Source organism: Littorina saxatilis, linkage group LG10, assembly GCF_037325665.1.
Source record: "Littorina saxatilis isolate snail1 linkage group LG10, US_GU_Lsax_2.0, whole genome shotgun sequence".
Taxonomy (NCBI): domain Eukaryota; kingdom Metazoa; phylum Mollusca; class Gastropoda; order Littorinimorpha; family Littorinidae; genus Littorina; species Littorina saxatilis.
Genome location: NC_090254.1, coordinates 5,503,386 through 5,525,316, shown reverse-complemented (window position 1 = coordinate 5,525,316; position 21,931 = coordinate 5,503,386). Strand labels below are relative to the sequence as shown.

Below are 21,931 nucleotides of genomic sequence, written 5' to 3'. Positions count from 1 at the left end.
TGACATGTCACTGGCTTTCGTTTGCAAAATACTGATTTTCAAAAGTATAATTAACATGTGTAAAAAAAAAAAAAAGGGATTATTGCGATGACTTCAACAGAATTAAAAAAACATTCATAGCATTAATAAACAATGAATGCTCAAGACAAACTAACCAAAACCAATCTGCTTCAATGAACTTTACTTGAAAATGGTGGAGTTCAAAAAGAAAGTGAAATATGTTTCAATGTCATAAGTATTTAAGTGTAACCGAGTGTCGGAACACAACAATCACCTTTGAAGGCGAAGTCCAATCAAACAGGATTGAGAATTTTAGAGCTAATTTCTTAGCCATATATTTCTTACACTAAGGCAACCAAGAACATACAAGGAGACCGCAGCAGCAAGACCCTATCACAAACAGAACTCTACAATTCACAGGTGTCAGCAACGTTGAAGAAACGTCAAGCTATAAATAGCTCGCACTCTTCAAGGCCAACAACTGCAGAGCCTGCTGTGAAGGTTGACGCAGTAGTCTCCCTGTCACATGAGCAAAATGTTTCCAACCGAAAAAAAATTGACGCAGTAGTCTCCCTGTCACATAAGCAAAATGTTTTCAACCGGAAAAAAATCAGATTTATTTAACACAAATTAAATAATCAACATACATTTGTGGGCCGTCCATTCATGAGATATCTGTCAGCACTTTACAGCATAAAGGAACAAATGAAATTTTCCTAATACATGTACTGACTCAGAAGTACAGTCATACATTTAGTAATAAAAACAAAACAGAAATCGGACAGAGTAAGTGTGGCAAAAGAAAATAAATTCAGCCTTGGCAAACTCATATCTCCTAAAATGTACACAACTGATAGCACCCTAGTGCACTTAGAAGCAATGAAAGAGAAGACTTGGCAGCAATGCATTTAATTTTTCTTCTTGGTTACCCTTAAATTGAATGACAATAAGCAAAAAGTTACGTACTCTTGCACACAAAGCATTTAATTACTCTCACTATGGTAATCCTCATTACGAAAATGTCAATCTTTGTTCGGATTTCCAAAATCTCAATATTTTGACAGAGTCGGCAGAGTCGGCAGGTATATTCACAGCATGTTTGGAAGTAAGATTCAAATTTTTTTTAACGCGTCCCCCATGTCGGCAACAAAAAGAATGCTATGATCACTGGTACCCCTGTTTTGCACTTACAGTATTCTCAAACAAACTTGGTGTATTTTCAGAAAAATGAGCGTACTCCACACAGCTGAAATTTTATCCATGATTCAAACATGCTTCACACGCGTCTGCCACATCGTTAATTAAGTTTACCTATACAATGTACATTTAAAACAAATCCTTTTTTCAATTTTTACTGACAAAAACTGTAATCATGTGTCAAAATACTGGATCGGCTTCAAGATGGGCTTGTGAATAAAAGTAGTCTAGGAATTTTTCTCGTCGTATTTTTTTCCCACTGACCGTACTGATCGTATTCTTGACAATCATGCATACAGAATATGGTGAAATCGTATGGGTTCCCAGGTCTGCTGGTAGCTTTTCCAGCAATCATAGTACATATGCATACACTATAAATATACTTCTACCCCAAAAAACATTCCATTTAATTTTCATTTCCATTACTTTATCATCCCACTGCTGGGAAATTCAGGTCGCTTCCTCCCAGTGGAAAGCTAGCAGCAACAAGGGTCGCTTCCTCCCAGTGGAAAGCTAGCAGCAACAAGGGTCGCTTCCTCCCAGTGGAAAGCTAGCAGCAACAAGGGTCGCTTCCTCCCAGTGGAAAGCTAGCAGCAACAAGGGTCGCTTCCTCCCAGTGGAGAGCTAGCAGCAAAACCTAGGTGTGTGCTTGTTTAGGTGTAATCTGATCCACCTGCATTTATGGAAGATTATGATTGAGGTATTTTGTCTGCCACTTAGTGATGACACGAGGTAGGAACATGGATACCTCTCTGAGTCTCCACATAAAATTGACCCATTTCAGGGGCAGATCCAGGGGGGGCCGGTTTCCGGAAACCCCCCCTAGCCTAAAAAAAAAATTAAAAAAAGAGAAAAAAAAGTTTGGTTTTTTTAAATGAAGAAAAACTTATGGCTCAGATTGCACCAGATTGCTCCATTTTCCTTGGGTTTTATCAACATTTTCTGGGGGGGCATGCCCCCGGACCCCCCTAGGAGCTGGCCTTTGTCTTCTAAGTGGCGGTTTGAGAAAGTAGTTGGATAATTTGTTGGCTCAGGTTACACCAGATTGGTCAATTGTCCGTGTTTTGATCCAAATTTGTCTTCTTAAATTCACTTTTTGGAAGGTGTATTAGGGGAAGTTATTTGGCTCAGATTGCACCCGTTTGCTCCATTTTCCTTGTTTTTATCAAAAAATGTTTGGGGGGGGGGGGGGGATGGTTGGTTGGTTTTTGGGGTTTAATGTCTCTTCAGCAGATGCTAGCTGCTATTCGAGACCGATGCAGTTATTTTCTTTTCCCTTCATATGGCAAGTTCTACGTTTCAGACTATTTACATTCAAATCTATCACTGTAAAAGAAGGTTCTAAAAATTAATCATTTTCACTTCTGGTACTTTAAATCTTGTAAAAAATCTTGATCTCTTTTAAAAAGTTAAAAATCTTGTCCGGGGGAACATCCCGGAAGGGGGGGGGGGGGGGGGGAGCAGGAGGTTCGAACGCTTTGCGCCCTCAAGTAAACGCTTGCGTTGTCGAATTGTCCCTAAACATTTTTTTGAAACACCCCCCTAAAAATAATGTGATGCGCCCCTGCATTTCCATCTCCGTCTTAATACTTTATTCAAGTCCAATGCTCTACCAAATGAGCTACCTTATAAACAAGTGTGTGACCAATTGAAAACATGTGGTAAGCTGGTGAATATAACATGCGAAAACAAAAAAAACAATGTCCAGAAGAACATTTTTCTTTTATGTTTTTTTGTTTTTGCAATACACCAGTACCACACATTCTTTCTCACTGTCACTATGCTTGAGATTCTTTCAGCAGAGAAGATACCCTCTCTTCAACATTTCTTGAGATCCTTAGCATAATTAGAGATAATCAAGCAACCTTAGAATTAATCAAGTGTCTGCATGTACTGCTTTGCACGGGCTGATAACAGCCAGCAAAAGAAATTAAAGCATCAGCACCCCACTCAAGAGATACTGACTTAATTATCTACACAGTAATGACTTAATTATCTCTACAGTAATGACTTAATTATCTCTACAGTAATGACTTAATTATCTCTACAATAATGACTTAATTATCTCTACAGTAATGACTGAATTATCTCTACAGTAATGACTGAATTATCTCTACAGTAATGACTGAATTATCTCTACAGTATACCCTTCCTGACAGGCTGGAACTGCTTGGTGGGGTCGGGGAGAAAGTAGCGATCCCAGCTGTCCTGGAAAGCGGCGTTACGACCCCATGGCTTGGAGCGGCCGTTCCAGTGAAGCAGCTTGGCGCTCTTGATGTACTGCTTGCCGTAGATGCGTCTCACATTCCAGCCTGCAAGAGTCATTTTTACATTTTCATTTTCATTACTTTATTGTCTCATCACTGGGAAATTCCAGTACAGTGGAACCCCCCTTTTAAGACCTCGAAAAATCTGAGAAAATCAGGTCTTAACCCTTTCGCTGCCAACCAAAACTTGCGTATGTGCATTCCTGACTGCCAGGAAATATTGGAGTTCGGGGTGTAATAATTCACAAAAAATTCTACAGCAGTCCCTGCAATGTACGGCCCCCGGCGTGAGCGGACACCTGACATGTACGGACACATTTGCTCGGCACGGAGTGTTTTCCTTCTATATTTGCCCCCCCTTAAACAGACACCTGCAAAACGTAGACGCGGACACTCATTTTCGGTCCCAACAGCAGGTCATACCTCCAATGTACGGACAGACCATCGTCAAATTTTCACCACAACAAAATCGATAACAGAGCAGTCCAGCTCTTGGTACAAAGATCACAGCCGCAATGGTGTGATGACAGTCACTGATAACTTGAGTGCACGTGTACCCATCGTGTGTCTGTGTGTAACCTCTTTCATTGACAAGATACTCTTGTTTCCGCTCAGCCTTGACCAGTGAGTCGGTTGCCTAATCTATGAACCCTTCAGTTGTCTTGCTTTGTCAAAAGTCACGACACAGTCAACTGGTTTTGCTCTGAGTGAACAGTGCAGCTGGCCTCTCTGGCCACAGCCCCCAACAGTACATGGCTGGAGGGAGTGAGAGAGAGAAAGGGGGGGGGGGGGTGGAGGGTTAGCTGGCTTAACTCTGTGGGGTGTCCGGTGTCACCGCATGTCAGCAGGAAGAGCATTGGAGAGAAATAGAGAGGTGTACTCTTCCACACAATTTCCAAGCATCAGTTGTCACGGCTTGGGGTAGGCATTAGTGAGGGAGAGTGGGAGCTGTGTTATGTACAGTGTATTTCCGACTGAAGAGTGAAAAGTCACTGCCATGCCACATGATCGGCATGCAGTCAATAAAGCCAGACAAGAAACAAATAAATTACTTGATTATGACATGCAGCTCTATCTGCTGCTATTTATTCAAACTGGTTTTCAAGCTTATTCTTGCAAAGCATCTGCACACGCTCCTCTGTGCTGTGTTTGTGTGGCTGCTTTCGTATGTCAGTGCATGGTGAGTGTGTTCACTGCCTTGAGGATTTATTTTATCTCTTCTTTTCAACACTTTTCATACAAATCCTTTTTACAGAACGTTTAAAGAAGTATTAGGAGTTTATTGTTTAGTAGCCACAAGAAGTGATTAGCATAGACTCAATCCTGTTGTTTGTGTGTCTCTGTGTGAGTGTATGGGGGAGGGGGTGGTGTGGTCACCCCTCCCGTGACCGGACACCTGCAATGTACGGACAGTTTTGCTATGGCCCAAGGGTGTCCGTTCATGAGAGGGACTGCTGTAGCTCCAAACTGGCAGTAGGTAGGTAAGTAAAACCTATGTTATTTTGAAGGGAAATTGAACCAAGAATCTTTTTTTAGTGTCTAATTATGACAATGATAATTAGTTTGGCTTATAATGATGTTTAAATATGAACTTTTGAAAAATCAGTCCGGCGCATCTTCCGGTGCCTGTGGATCAAACACAGGTGGCTGTTTTGCTGCTCCAAGAAAGGATTATAATCACTGTCATCTACCTGTTTCCAACGAATCGTCCGAAAGAAGATCTCCCACTTCCCCTGTCAGTATCCATAATCATTTGCACCGCCTGTAGCGTTAGTCCGGCTTTGTTTTTCCCTACTACGGCCCGGTCGACTGTCACCGTTAGCCATTTTGACGAGTCAAGATTTCTCTCCCCTACCATGTCGCCAAGGCCGAAAATAGCCTTCAGACGCAAAACCGCGTCACCATTTATGTTTATTCATGAGAATGAGGTATCCTACTAAGCCATTGGCTGCTATTTTTGTGTCAGCAGTGACATAGCATTTCTGGAAAATCCCGGAACGGAGAGGACGGGTTAACCCGTCCTAAGGCGCTGCGGCTGCACAAGCGCAGGACGGGTATACCCGCCCTAAGGCAGGCAAGTGGTTAAAAAGGAGTCTTAAAATGGGGGTAAATTTACAGAGGTTATGAACAGAGAGTCTGAGAAAACAGGGTCTTAAAAGGGAGGGAGTCTTAAAAGTGTTTTTTTTACTGTATTTTAAACTTATATCTCACAGGTTACACAACAAAAAGGAACCTCAGTGATTTACATTTTAAACTTTTTCATTTTCATCACTTTATTGTCCCATCGCTGGGAAATTTGGGTCGCTTCCTCCTAGAGGAAAGCTAGCAGCACCAGAGTCGCGCTACCCAGGTATTTGCGTGTTTAGGTGTAATCAGCCACCTGCACTTATGGCAGAATGACCGAGGTCTTTTACGTGCCACTGTGGCGACACCGGGGGTGGGACATGGATACCAGTCAGCACATACAGTGACCCGTGTCCGTCCCGGCCTGGATTCGAACCTACAACCCTAGGATCACAAGTCCAGTGCTCTACCAACTGAGCTACCAGGCCCCCGGGGGAGTTGAGATTTGTTATCAACAACCAGGACATATGGAGTTTCCTTGTTTCTTCACATTTGGTTTCATTCCTCCCTTCAGCCTGGTGCATGATAATAATTTCACATTGGAGACTAATGCGTTTTGATTTCAGTGTTGACACATCAGCAAAGTATTCAGTGACCTCAGTTAAGTTCAATTCAATTCAATTGAAAACAACTTTTTTATTTGAATGTGGTACAAACAGAAATAATATGTCTTTAAAGTTTAAATTTCAGTTTTCTGATGTTTTGTTTGATTCCTCACTTCAGCTGTTTAGTTCATGGACACTTTCTCATCATGTTTGAGATATACACATTACTACTGTTTAATTCTGATGATTGTAAACCACATTACGACTCTTTTCTCTGTGATAAAAAGTGGACGAAAAAAGGTGCAAGACTTCATGTGACAAACATACCCAGGAAGTGAACATGCCACAGTTGATCCATTGGAGTGTACTTCTTGTAGAAGACCAGCATCATTGGGGGCTGTGAACCACCCCCTCCTCTCTCATTCCCATACAGCTCTTCTCTGTAGAAATTAAAATTAATAATAACACATGGAATTTATAGGGTCACATTTTTATCCTGACATCACATTTTAACTATACTTACGGAATAAAATAACTTAACATGTTTTAAAATTTAATATCTCAAAATCGGAAAAAGTTGCAGGAGAGCGGGGTGGTACGATCATAGAACCATCAATTCCTGAGAAGAGGAAAAAAAACGGAATGTTCTCGGTTGCTTAGTTTTTTCACAATTGGTCCTCAAAGACGCATGGTGTCATTTTGGAGTTTACTAGACTGACGCCTAAGCTTGCCGACGCTGCCGACAGCCAGTGCACGCTGTGTGTGCTGTAAACAGGTAGGCCTGCACTCTTTGACTCTCGGGGCACGTCTACCCGTACTTGAAACCTGCAAAAGGTCTGCTGCTGATCCACGAATATTGCATGAAAGTACTGCCTTTGGTTTGTCCGTTTGTTTGTGAGTGAGAACAACTCACTAAAATGTTTCTTTCTCTTTGCCCAAAACTGTCCACTCTGTCTTTCACCATGCCACGAACGTGTGTGAACGATAGACTCGTCGCAATAGGGATGTTGAGAGGAGGGATGACTTATACTGATGTTGCTAGGAGATTCGGAGTGACCAGGCAATCAGTGCACGCACAGCGCTGTCAAACACACAGTGCTAAGTTTGTAAACTCCAAAATGACACCATGCGTCTTTGAGCTCAAATTGCAAAAAAACGGAACAAGCCAGACTATTCCGGTTTTTTGCCCATAATGAGCAATTGAACAAGCTTTACGTTGGTACAAAAATCATTCCTGTAACTTTTTCCGATTTTGAGATATTAAATGTTAAACAATGTTAAGTTATTTTATTCCGTGAGTATACAATACATTTAAAAATGCCTTAGGTAAAATGTATGTCTTTTCTTTTCTAACTTGCAAATGAACAAGCACACACACACACACACACACACACACACACACATACACACACACACTCTGCACACGGCACGCACACACACACGGACAACACACACACACACACACACACACACACACACACACACACACAGTGACACACACTCTGCACACACACTCTGCACACACACACACAAACATTACACACACACACTAATGCACAAAATATGCCAGCAGACAGTCACATGCACAAACATACACACACAATTTACATACACACACAAACATACACATACAAATGTAACGTTAATTTCTTAAACCCCCCCATCAGATGCCAACATTTACCAAATTTACCCCCATTTTAAGACTCCCTCCTTTCTAAGACCTGATTTTCTCAGACTTTGGTAGGTCTTAAAACTCCTGGGAGGCTCTTTGTTGTTTGTCATCAGCTTTGTTTTTTCTGCGCTGTTCTCCAAACTCACGTGACCTCCAGCTATAAGCACGCTGAGATCGAGCAATCACTGCAGGCCAACTATCATTGCTGTAATGAATGTTTATAATCTCTAATAAGCATATTTTTGTAAGAAAACCGGATGGCATCCAGCACTGCATAACTCTTATACACATCAGTTACATCATTTACTGCAATGTCTTGTTTTTCACTATAAAAAGTGAACTGCACATTATGGTGTGCCTCATTGTCAGGTGCAAATTAACTCCTTCACAGCGCAACCAAATATTGAGTTATTTCCAGAAAACATCTATAGCGGTACCGGTACCTGCGATGTGTGCATGGACCCTCCCATGAGAGGACACCTCCCTTAAAAGGACACCTTCTCTTGTCCCTTTTTATATTATCTCTACCGAAGTATACCTGTCATGAAAGGCCACCTGTAATGTAGGGACACTTGTGGCTGGTTTGTTTGTTTGTTCGTTCACGGGCTGAAACTCCCACGGCTTTTACGTGTATGAACGTTTTTACCCCGCCATTTAGGCAGCCATACGCCGCTTTCGGAGGAAGCATGCTGGGTATTTTCGTGTTTCTATAACCCACCGAACTCTGACATGGATTACAGGATCTTTTTCGTGCGCACTTGGTCTTGTGCTTGCGTGTACACATGGGGGTGTTCGGACACCGAGAAGAGTCTGCACACAAAGTTGACTCTGAGAAATAAATCTCTCGCCGAACGTGGGGACAAACTCACGCTGACAGCGGCCAACTGGATACAAATCCAGCGCGCTACCGACTGAGCTACATCCCCGCCCACTTTTGGCTGGTCACAAGGGTGTCCTTTCATCGCTCTAAATTGTCTAAATACTGTACCCACATACTCACTTAGTGTTAAGTTCCAGCCAGTGCTCTAGCTGGTGGGTGATGTTGTGTTTGCGCCAGTCGGTGAGATTGGTGACGAAGACGCCTGTGTTAAAGGAACAGGCCGTGGGCTTTATGTTGAGCTCCATGAAGTGCTTGTTCTTCAGGTCAAAGAAGTCTGCATACACATTCTACAAAAAGAAAAAGATGCTCAAAATGATGAGGGAAAATCAGTTTTTTAAATATCAACAAATATGCTCACAGTACTTTTAGGAATGTAGTAACAACAAATGTTGTGTTGCAAAATGATAATTTGCTTAAGCCCTTTTCAGCTAACTTTTTAAATTAAAAAGATTTTTTATTACAGAATGACTGAGGTCTTTTACGTGCCACAGTGGTGACACAGGGGCGGAAGATGGATACCGTCTCCACATACAGTTGACCCGTGTCTGTCCCAGCCCGGATTCGAACCTGCGACCCTTAGAATCACAAGTCTACTGCTCCACCAACTGAGCTAGCAACCATATGGTCAAAATGATGCCTGGAGCTATGGACACAAACATATCTGACCAGTCTCGCTGGGAAGATCCGACCTATAACTGTGCGTGCCATGCAGTCATAATGCCAATCCATTAAGTTTGAAGGAAAACGTGTTAAGATAGCACAGGAAAGCGTTTATGCATCAGTTACATGCCCCCATCACACAGCTCTACGTCCTTAGGCCCCCGTCACACAGCTCTACGTCCTTAGGCCCCCATCACACAGCTCTTACGTCCTAAGGCCCCCAATCACACGGATCTACGTCCTTAGGAAGACCATGCCGATCACTTCGATATGAAAAAGTGATCAAATCAGGGCATATCGCCGTCAAAATTCAGCACATGGCAAATAAAAAAACCAAACTGCATCAAGACTATAGTGCGCCACGAGCTAGGCTTGTTTTGCACAGTTCAAAATAAGCGTAGGGAAAGCGTGCAGCTTCCCGACCTAGCAGATCCCACCCCGACCAAACCACGCTCATGGAGATCCTCCCACGTTTGGCGACATGCACTCGGACACTTCTCCATCGTAGATGTGCGGCGTCTATGTGTGACTTGGGTTTAACTCATTGTCTCCTAGGTACGGATATATCCGTACCCACTCATATGGCTCTATCTGACCTGGTATGGATATATCCGTACACACAGTCACTTCAGTCGCAAATCCTTATCCTACACATCAGGAACCAGCACGGTTGTAGATTTTTGTTAAGTGTCAAATTTGATGGATATATACTGTTATTCTAATTTAATGTGAATGGATCTGTGATATGATATTATGTACCTCAACGATAGCATGACAAGGAAGTTCTTCCTAATTCAAGCCAGACTAGACAATTATATAATATGAATCATAAAGAATAATATATTAACATACACATTATAAATAATCCATACAGAAAGGAACTTATATTGTTCAATAACCCATAGAAGAAACATTAATTACCATCTTTACGCAATGTGATGTGTTATGTAAAATGATTTTAAGCAACTGCCAACTTGAATAATAACAAAAATCAGCTCTTAATAGATACTGTTCAGAAATAACTGTCAGGTGTGTGTATGGGTTCTGAACATTAAGTAAATACTCTTGCTTTAAGGGAGTCAAAGTTTCACACGTGACATCATTGGCCTATGTTATCATATAGCGAGCGGTTTGTGATGACTGAAACACGTGGACAAGAAGCATGTGCAAAAAGCAAGACTAATATATTCACTCTTTAACAACTCATACAATTCTCCAACAGAGGCATTCCTGGAATTGTCTATTAATACAACAGCAAAAATCCTGCCCAGACAGGAACCTATCAATGCAATAAATCTTTTAAACTGAAATCATTAAGTACATTATGATGTATTACCAAAGATAAAATCGGTAAAGAAGTCGGTAAATGCATGAATGAAGATCACAAGGAAATAACTCCAGGGATAATTCACTTAACCCAGATTCAAAGTCATAAACAGATCACAAGGAAATAACGGGGATAATTCACTTAACCCAGATTCAAAGTCATAAACAACTGAACATGCAGACATCATATCATCATGAGTATACGAACCAAAGATTCAAAACACATGGGCTGCCACTGTTGCAAGACTGATTGATAGACTTCTTCATTTGCACTATTAATACATTAATTACATGTACTTACTAATTTATTTCTTAATAAGATGTTCATCTCCAGAATTACATCTATGAATGAATAATGCAACTACTGTTAAAAATTTACACAACTTTTATTCACTCTTTAACAATTAATCCATACGAACTCAACAGAGCCTTTTTTGGAATTGTCAATTAATTAATACAAGAGCAAAATCCTGCGAAAACAGGAAACTATCAATGCAATAAATGATTCTTTTTTTAACATCCTTTTAGTGCCATACCCCTGTTCCCCGTGTTCACAGTTAAGTGTATTTAACAGGCATGGGAATTGAAAGAAGTGAAAAAGGCTGAAAATATGTAAGTAATAGCTAAGTCGATGGCGCGAATCGCCTTGCCTTACTAGGGGGATCCGGGGGCATGCCCCCCCCCCCCCCCCCCGGAAATTGTTTCTCTCCTAAGAACCCAAATGGTGCAATTTGGTGTCATCTGAGCTCCAAGTTTGCCATTAAATTCAGTTTTTAGAACCATTTTTGCCTCCCCCATTTATTTTTTCGGCGGACACTTTTGCTTTTTCGGTGGAACAAAAAAATATTTCGGCGGAAATTTGCCTTTCGGCGGACAATTCCCATGCCTGGTATTAATCAAGGACATGTGAAGACTGGGAAAAGCAAAATAAAGCTGGTCTGGGAATGTGTAGTGGCGCTATAAACATGTTATCTGGTCTGGGAATGTGTAGTGGCGCTATAAACATGTTATCTGGTCTGGGAATGTGTAGTGGCGCTATAAACATGTTATCTGGTCTGGGAATGTGTAGTGGCGCTATAAACATGTTATCTGGTCTGGGAATGTGTAGTGGCGCTATAAACATGTTATCTGGTCTGGGAATGTGTAGTGGCGCTATAAACATGTTATCTGGTCTGGGAATGTGTAGTGGCGCTATAAACATGTTATCTGGTCTGGGAATGTGTAGTGGCGCTATAAACATGTTATCTGGTCTGGGAATGTGTAGTGGCGCTATAAACATGTTATCTGGTCTGGGAATGTGTAGTGGCGCTATAAACATGTTATCTGGTCTGGGAATGTGTAGTGGCGCTATAAACATGTTATCTGGTCTGGGAATGTGTAGTGGCGCTATAAACATGTTATCTGGTCTGGGAATGTGTAGTGGCGCTATAAACATGTTATCTGGTCTGGGAATGTGTAGTGGCGCTATAAACATGTTATCTGGTCTGGGAATGTGTAGTGGCGCTATAAACATGTTATCTGGTCTGGGAATGTGTAGTGGCGCTATAAACATGTTATCTGGTCTGGGAATGTGTAGTGGCGCTATAAACATGTTATCAATACAGTGGAACCCATCTTTTACAACCTCCAAAATCTGAGAAAAACAAGGTCTTGAAAAGGTGGGAGTCTTAAAATGGTGGTCATTTAACAAAGGTTATGAACAGAAAGTCTGAGAAAGCAAGGTCTCCAAAAGGGGGATTCCACTGTACATATGTTGAAAACAGACACCCACACTTGAAGTTGAAAGAAACACAGAACCAGGGATGGCCAAATTGTCCGCCCGGTCGCCAGGGGCGAGTAAAAAATTCGCAGGGCTAGTAGAAACCGCCTGGCAACTCGCCGGCTGGCCAATGAAATTTCTGGTCAAATGCGACCATTTTGGTTGTACATGTAATATCGAGTTGTAAAGCCATTAAACACCGCAGATCAACTGTGGTATGTACCGAGCCAGCGACATTTCCCTGCAGAACTGATAGACACCCACAGGCTTGAGGAGAAATAAAACATTTGAAACTGAAAGTGCACCACACACCACTGGTGTTCTCTGCAGTACTCCAATATACATACCGACCACTGTCGTTCAAGAATATTTAAGAGACTGTTGCCAAGAAGAACAAACAACCATGCATTACGAAGTTCTAATATTTGTAAATGTTTAATATTTAATTAGAATGCAAAATGCAAAAATACATGCAAAATATTCACAAAATATTAAGAAGAAACCAGTTTATATCAAATACCCTGAAATTACAAAAAAATTCATCTGAAGACTTAATTTCATTAAGAATTCATGTAATACAAATCACAAAACAACCAAACCTTAACTAACACAGACAAAATAACAACAACAAAAACAACAACACCTCAGACAAAACAACAACAACAACAACAACAACAAAAGGGTCACAACTGCGACCACTAGCTGGGCCCTACAGACAGGAATATTCAAAGTCTTTTAATTCTTAAGCATCTTTTTATATTTAGTCAAGTTTTGACTAAATATTTTAACATCGAGGGGGAATCGAAACGAGGGTCGTGGTGTATGTGTGTGCGTGTGTGCGTGCGTGTAGAGCGATTCAGACCAAACTACTGGACCGATCTTTATGAAATTTGACATGAGAGTTCCTGGGTATGATATCCCCGAACGTTTTTTTCATTTGTTTGATAAATGTCTTTGATGACGTCATATCCGCCTTTTCGTGAAAGTTGAGGCGGCACTGTCACGCCCTCATTTTTCAACCAAATTGGTTGAAATTTTGGTCAAGTAATCTTCGACGAAGCCCGGACTTCGGTATTGCATTTCAGCTTGGTGGCTTAAAAATTAATTAATGACTTGGTCATTAAAAATCTGAAAATTGTAAAAAAAAATAAAAATTTATCAAACGATCCAAATTTACGTTTATCTTATTTTCCATCATTTGCTGATTCCAAAAACATATAAATATGTTATATTCGGATTAAAAACAAGCTCTGAAAATTAAATATATAAAAATTATTATCAAAATTAAATTGTCCAAATCAATTTAAAAACACTTTCATCTTATTCCTTGTCGGTTCCCGATTCCAAAAACATATAGATATGATATGTTTGGATTAAAAACACGCTCAGAAAGTTAAAACAAAGAGAGGTACAGAAAAGCGTGCTATCCTTCTTAGCGCAACTACTACCCCGCTCTTCTTGTCAATTTCACTGCCTTTGCCATGAGCGGTGGACTGACGATGCTACGAGTATACGGTCTTGCTGAAAAATGGCATTGCGTTCAGTTTCATTCTGTGAGTTCGACAGCTACTTGACTAAATATTGTATTTTCGCCTTACGCGACTTGTTTTTTTTTTACACTAGCTTTCACACAGAGTCATACAAACGAAATAAAAGCAGGCAACTCATACATATATTTATAAGGACATGCACAGATAGTAAAAAAGCTCAATTTACATACAGAAAAAAACAGCTGCATAAACGAAAGTTGATCATGCAGGTAAAAGCATATAAAACTAAAAGTAAAAGTGTTTGGCAATTAACCCCAGAGAACATAATACAACTCGGTGATATTTATATATTTGTCTGAGGAGAGTTAATACATTTTATAATTACCGTTAAGGCAATATCTGTTTCAAATGTTCAGTGATTATAAATAATATATCATATTATGCCATTTCTGTTCATCCACAAACAGTCAGACTGTGATGGTTCTCTGTCTCTCTCTCTCTCTGTCTCTCTCTCTCTCTGTCTCTCTCTCCTCTCTCTCTCTCTCTCTGTCTCTCTGTCTCTCTCTGTCTCTCTCTCTCTGTCTCTCTCTGTCTCCCTCTCTCTGTCTCCCTCTCTCTCTCTCTCTCTCTCTCACACACTCTTTCTTTGCCTCTCCCTAAACACATGTAAACACAATGTCTCTCACCATTCTTCACCTTCCTTCACATCATGTCCCCGACATACTCTCACCCCCCCCCCCCCCCCCCCCACACTCACACACACACAGAGCCTACTGCTGAGGACAGTGGCATTATAACCTGGCACGATAAGAATAATATCATACACCGTATCATAAGTTTTATAGTTACGTACCTGCAAGAGCGTGATGCGCTTGTTCACGCCCATACAGTCCTCAGAGAAGGAAGCTAAGGTGCCCGGGTGCATTTTCATATCGTACAGGTGTTTGACATCACCTGTATCGAGATGAAAGACAACATCACAGAAAAGAATAAAAGTACATATTATACTGTACAGCTTCATCATACAGAAAGAGGAAAAATTAAGTTGACAGATACAAAATTACAAAGTCGCCCAAATTTGCACACAAATTAAAAATTAAAAAAAAACAACAACCCAGGAATGACAGTTATTACTAATTTACACTAATTGTTGCAATAAAATATGATATGTGATTTGCTTTTCTCTGGGAAAGGAACTGAACTCATTGAAATTTTTTTTGACCGTTGACATGAACTGTATTATTTTTCTCTTTCTCTCTCTCCCTAGTATCTCCCTGACTCTCTCTAGTATCTCTCTCTCTCTCTAGTCTTTCTCTCTCTCTCTAGTCTCTCTCTCTCTCTCTCTCTCTCTCTCTAGCTAGTCTCTCTCTCTAGTCTCTATCTCTTTCTCGACAGTCCCTCCCTCTCTCTCTCTCTCCGATGTCCCTCTATGTCTCTGTCTTTTACCGTACTTTTCGGGTGACAAGGCGCTTCATTATACAAGACGCACCCCCTTTATTTAAAAAAAAAATTGTAATCCAGTCACCCATTGGACGCAGGGGGCAGATAGGGCGCACCAAAATGACCCAGTTTTTGCCATGAGAGGTGGTTCCCCTGTTATATCTGAGAGAGGAAACACTTCCTGCACCGGGGTCAGCGACCGGTCAGTGACCGACTTTAATTGAGTGAAAATATGTGTGCTCTGTGTGTGCGGCCAGATCAAAGGCATTGTGATAGCTGGGTGGCCTTGTTTATAGACACGACCTTCTTCCCAGGGGTCAATGACCCAGTTTTTGCCATGAGAGGTGGTTCTCCTGTCATATCTGAGAGAGGAAACACTTCCTGCACCGGGGTCAGTGACCGAGTTTAACAGAGTGGAAATCTGTGTGTGCGGCCAGATCAAAGGCAGGGCAGTACCTAGTAGCTGAAACATGCATTATCACAAGTTGTTTGACTGGTACTCAAGCGGTCTCTTTGATTTTTTTCGTATTTCATACACGGATTAGGCGCTTCGTTATACAAGACGCAGGGGTCGAACTCGAGGAAAAAAGTCGCGCCTTATGACCCGGAAAGTACGGTAATTCCTTCTTTTTACCTTGAACAATGCAGTCGTCATCAATGTAGACCACACGACCCTCAATGTTGGGGAAAAGCTTAGGCAGGTAGTAGCGTGCGTAGTTCAGCTGTGAACATAAACAAAATAAATAATTACGGTTTCTGCATGGGCACAACATATCACTATTCTTAATCAGTTCATGACACTTTTTTTTTTTAAATTCTAAACTTATATCTGCATGGTTACAACACAACACAAACAAACCTCAGTGATTTAACCTTTACAATTTTTCCTTTTCATAACTTTCTTGTCCCATTATTGGGAAACTCTGGTCACTTCATCCCAGTGGAAAGCTAGCAACAACAGAGTCGCGCTACCCAGATGTGTGTGTGTTTAGGTGTTAAATCAGCCACCTGCACTTACGGCATGCAGGATGACCAAGGTCTTTTACGTGCCACAGTTGTGACATGGGGATGGAACATGGATACCATCTCTGAGTCTGCACATAAAGTTGACCCGTGTCTGTCCCCGCCCGGATTGGAACCCGGGACCCTAGGATCACAAGTTGAGTGCTCTACCCACTGATCGAGCTACCCGGGACCCTAGGATCACACGTCCAGTACTCTACCCACTGAGCTACCCGGGACCCTAGGATCACAAGTCCAGTACTCTACCCACTGAGCTACCCGGGACCCTAGGATCACAAGTCCAGTACTCTACCATCTGAGCTACCCGGGACCCTAGGATCACAAGTCCAGTACTCTACCCACTGAGCTACCCGGGACCCTAGGATCACAAGTCCAGTACTCTACCAACTGAGCTACCCGGGACCCTAGGATCACAAGTCCAGTACTCTACCACCTGAGCTACCCGGGACCCTAGGATCACAAGTCCAGTACTCTACCAACTGAGCTACCAGGGACACTAGGATCACAAGTCCAGTACTCTACCCACTGAGCTACCAGGGACCCTAGGATCACAAGTCCAGTGCTCTACCCACTGAGCTACCCGGGACCCTAGGATCACAAGTCCAGTACTCTACCCGGGACCCTAGGATCACAAGTCCAGTACTCTACCCACTGAGCTACCCGGGACCCTAGGATCACAAGTCCAGTGCTCTACCACCTGAGCTACCCGGGACCCGAAGATCACAAGTCCGGTACTCTACCAACTGAGCTACCAGGGACACTAGGATCACAAGTCCAGTACTCTACCCACTGAGCTACTAGGGACCCTAGGATCACAAGTCCAGTGCTCTACCCACTGAGCTACCAGGGACCCTAGGATCACAAGTCCAGTACTCTACCCGGGACCCTAGGATCACAAGTCCAGTACTCTACCCACTGAGCTACCCGGGACCCTAGGATCACAAGTCCAGTGCTCTACCAACTGAGCTACCCGGGACCCTAGGATCACAAGTCCAGTGCTCTACCAACTGAGCTACCCGGGACCCTAGGATCACAAGTCCAGTGCTCTACCCACTGAGCTACCAGGGACCCTAGGATCACAAGTCCAGTACTCTACCAACTGAGCTACCCGGGACCCTAGGATCTCAAGTCCAGTACTCTACCAACTGAGCAACCCGGGACCCTAGGGTCACAAGTCCAGTACTCTACCAACTGAGCTACCAGGGACCCTAGGATCACAAGTCCAGTACTCTACCAACTGAGCTACCCGGGACCCTAGGATCACAAGTCCAGTACTCTACCAACTGAGCTACCCGGGACCCTAGGATCACAAGTCCAGTACTCTACCAACTGAGCTACCAGGCTCCATAAGTCACAAGAATAAGCATATCTGTACATTAGCTATAAGCAGGATCGATATCATATTTTTTTAAAACAATATAATATCAATAACGTTATTATTAAGTATTAACACAGACCAGTTTGTCCACTAGTGTTTTTATATATATTGCAAACTGCTTGTGTTGAACCACTAAATATTGATTGTTTGACAGAATATCCCATCCCATGTTCATGTCACTCCCGCAAACCCCCTTTCCTTCTCTCACCTTCCAGACTACTTCAAAATCTAAGTTTATTCAACAACAAAATGCACGCCTTACCATACAGACTGGAATAAAATACATGTAAGTTTAAACTCTACAACTGGGGCGGGGATGTAGCTCAGTCGGTAGCGCGCTGGATTTGTATCCAGTTGGCCGCTGTCAGCGTGAGTTCGTCCCCACGTTCGGCGAGAGATTTATTTCTCAGAGTCAACTTTGTGTGCAGACTCTCCTCGGTGTCCGAACACCCCCGTGTGTACACGCAAGCACAAGACCAAGTGCGCACGAAAAAGATCCTGTAATCCATGTCAGAGTTCGGTGGGTTATAGAAACACGAAAATACCCAGCATGCTTCCTCCGAAAACGGCGTATGGCTGCCTAAATGGCGGGGTAAAAAACGGTCATACACGTAAAATTCCACTCGTGCAAAAAACACGAGTGTATGTGGGAGTTTCAGCCCACGAACGCAGAAGAAGAACTCTACAACTCACAGGGTTTGCCAACTCTTCTCGGCCGCCTCTGACTTTAATCTTTCCTTCCACCCACTCCACGGGGAATTCCTTGATCTCGTAGTTGATGCTTTGCAGCTTGCTCTTCATTAGCCACGTCCTGCACACAGATCACAGCTGTTACCTGGACAAATCTACTTATCACTTATAAATCCTCACCAGGGATGGCCAAATCTCACAATTTTAATTCGCCAGTCGGGCGAGTAACTTAAAACAATTCACTAGCCCGGAAAAAATTGTGCTGGTCCGGTACATATATATATATACAACTGATCTGCAATGTTTATATGGCTAATAACTCGATATTACAACCAACAGTTTTGCATTTGACCAGACATTGGCCAGCCGGGCGAGTTGCCAGGCAGTTTCTACTAGCCCGACAGATTTGTTACTCGCCCCTGGCGATTGAGAGCTCTCTTCAAGATACATGCAATTATACAAGACAAGTATATATATATATATATATATTTGCTGAAATTAAACAACCTTGAACCAAAGCAATTCAAGTCTCTAAAAGTAGTTTGCTTTCCTGTTCACATTCCTCCCTCCACTGCATTCACTGAACCCATGAAACAAGCATGAACACAATTTGGAGTAAACACACACACACACACACACATACACCTACTCTTTTATATATCAATAACTCAAATGTACAGCAAGAAAGAAAAACACAGACAAAAACAAAAACATGTGTGTTAGTCGTACAAACGTAGTTATCCATAAAGAAAGTTGAGCCCTTACTTGAGATGCTCACTGGAGGCTTTGTCAGTGATCAGATGAAAAAAGACCAGGGATTTTGTGTTGGAGACAATACTGTTGATGAGAGCGATCATTCCACCCAACGTGTTGCTGTCAGACGCAATCACAACATGCACCGCCTCCTCTGTTCCCTTTGATGCATGTTCCAATGAGGCATTCCCAATCCCAAGGTTCAAGAATTTGCCCAGGGCATCTTTTAGCCTTGCATCTGTTCAGAAACATAAACAGGAAAAGGTTATAAAATATACAAATAGATTATATTCATGAATGCTAATAAAAATGTAGTCAAGAAATGTACATTTATTTCAAAATAAAACACAAGTGGCATGCATACAAAAACAAAGATTAAGGGTTATTTTCGTGTTTCTATAACCCACCGAACTCTGACATGAATTACAGGATCTTTTTCGTGCGCACTTGGTCTTGTGCTTGCGTGTGCACACGGGGGTGTTCGGACACCGAGGAGAGTCTGCACACAAAGTTGACTCTGAGAAATAATTCTCTCGCCGAACGTGGGGACGAACTCACGCTGACAGCGGCCAACTGGATACAAATCCAGCGCGCTACCGACTGAGCTATATCCCCGCCCATTTGTGCGAAGTTAAATTTAAAACATATCAATATCACAGCTGAACTGAAAATGAGATCAGATTTCATAAACGTCAACTCATGTTGCAAATCAGTCATCATCCCCAAGCTCTCCTCCATCCACCCCACTGCCTTAATACCGTCATACATCAAGACAAGACAAAAATGTTACGGAGTGGCTCGGGAACCGACATGTCGATCCGCTCCGTATAGCCCCCAGCATTGCCTGTCACCGGTATCTCACAAAATAGTCATTGCTAGTTTTTCCTATCGTGGCAGGTATCTCTCCTTAGCTCAGATGTTAAAGAGGTGTGCTAATTGGTTTTTGTGAGGCGTTGGTATGAGCCTTGCCGTGTTATTTTTTTATTAAAAAAAAAAGCGTTTAAATTTTGTTGGTCCTTCTTAACTCTCCTTTCTTTTATTTTGCTCTATTCTTCTTTATTCCAAAGCATTTCGGTGATCCAACAGACATTGAAACAACAAAGCTCAGGAGTCACTGATTCGGCATTTATTGCTTCCGCAAACCAAGCAACATGAATCATTGGTTCCGAGGCTAGAAGCAGCATTAGTTTACAAAATGCAGCACAAAAATCATTAACAATAATAACAATTGGAAACAAAAAAACAAAAAACAAAATCATTTCAGTTATGGCAAAACATAAGTCTGCTTCATATCGAGTAACTTCGACCTATGTCTCTGCTTCAACAGAATCTCTGATGAAGGGCATCGTCTCGCTACGGTCAGTCGCTCATCTCAGTGATCACGCTGTTGTCGAAATACAAGTCTTTCTGTCAGTCTAAAACTGATCTCCATTAACCTTTCTTACGAAAAGTAAAGACCAACGTTTTTCAATTGAACTTTAGAAGAAAATCTATAATGAACGAACCATCGGACCTCGAAAAACAAAGGTAGCTTTTGGAGAGTGCCGGTGTCACGAAATTTTCTTTCGCCGAAATATTTTTTCTCCCCCACCAACACGTTTCACTCATTTTTGTACCAAAAACAATTCTTATGCAAAACCATCCTCTGACTACGGGTTAGGGGTAAGTTTGGGAATGGGTTAGGTATGTAAACAGTTTTAAAATGCGTCACTTTCTGGCGATGTTTGTGAACAAAGATTTCGGGTATGTCTTAATACCGAATTCCAACAAACATCGCCAAAAATTGACGCATTTTAAAACTGTTTACATACCTAACCCATTCCCAAACTTACCCCTAACCCGAAGTCAGAGGATGGTTTTGCATAAGAATTGTTTTTGGTACAAAAATGAGTGAAACGTGTTGGTGGGGGAGAAAAAATATTTCGGCGAAAGAAAATTTCGTGACACCGGTCCCCGACCCTGGGGGCTCCGGAACTGACTCGCCGGTTCTCCAGCCATGGCCAAAATGTTTTTATCGAGGGTAAATTAAATAAGCTGATACTAAGCAAGTATGCATGCTTTTAAAATTTTTTTAGACATCCACACCATGTCCTCAGAGAGAGATCGAGAGAGAGAGAGAGAGTATCCAGGTTTCCCAATTGCTTCGTTTCCGGCCGATTTATGTGGAGCACGTACGTGATGCGCACAAAAAATATTGGCGGTCTAGAAGTGTCGTCTGCGCAATGATCCCGGTGGCTTTCTTGACCGCCAAGGACGACCACGCACGTTGTGAGACGTCATTCGTTAGACCTCAATACTGGCTGCTGTTGCATTTGAGTTTTGCATAGCTTTACCTTTTTCGTCTGCAGCAGCTTTGTTGCGCAGGTGCAAGAAGTCGGGAACGATGCCTGGAAGCCAGATATAGCTCAGTGTTCCAATCCACACCACCAACAGCACCAGCAGAACTGAAAAGAGAAGAGAGTCTCGTGTTACAACATACATTGTTGTATTTCTGCAAGTTGATCGACAGCGAGTTTGTTTTCACTTTTAGTTTGCAAAGAAAGACGAAAGCGTGTCAACATGACGACTCTATTAAAGTATTCGACCTAAGATTACCTTTCTTGACGTTAGAGACAACCATTGTGCTCAAAATCCGTGACCTTATCAAAAAAAGGACCGTGTAACAAAGATAAGTTTACATCAGTTACAGACGACACGTAGACAGCCTGGAGGCAGACATCTTTAAAA

At 42.1% G+C, this 21,931-nt stretch overlaps 1 protein-coding gene across 1 annotated transcript; it reads right to left on the bottom strand.

The window, feature by feature from the left end:
- Positions 1-2,383: 2,383 nt before the first annotated feature.
- On the bottom strand, positions 2,384-21,928 carry LOC138978036 (glycosyltransferase 8 domain-containing protein 1-like). The gene is made up of 9 exons (XM_070350660.1): positions 21,800-21,928; positions 21,538-21,648; positions 19,217-19,442; positions 18,455-18,572; positions 15,995-16,082; positions 14,774-14,874; positions 8,806-8,972; positions 6,461-6,573; positions 2,384-3,509 (listed from the first exon to the last, which is right to left on the bottom strand). The coding sequence occupies exons 1-9, from the start codon at positions 21,822-21,824 to the stop codon at positions 3,334-3,336; spliced, it is 1,125 nt and encodes a 374-aa protein (XP_070206761.1). The 5' UTR covers positions 21,825-21,928; the 3' UTR covers positions 2,384-3,333.
- Between the last annotated feature and the right edge of the window lie 3 nt (positions 21,929-21,931).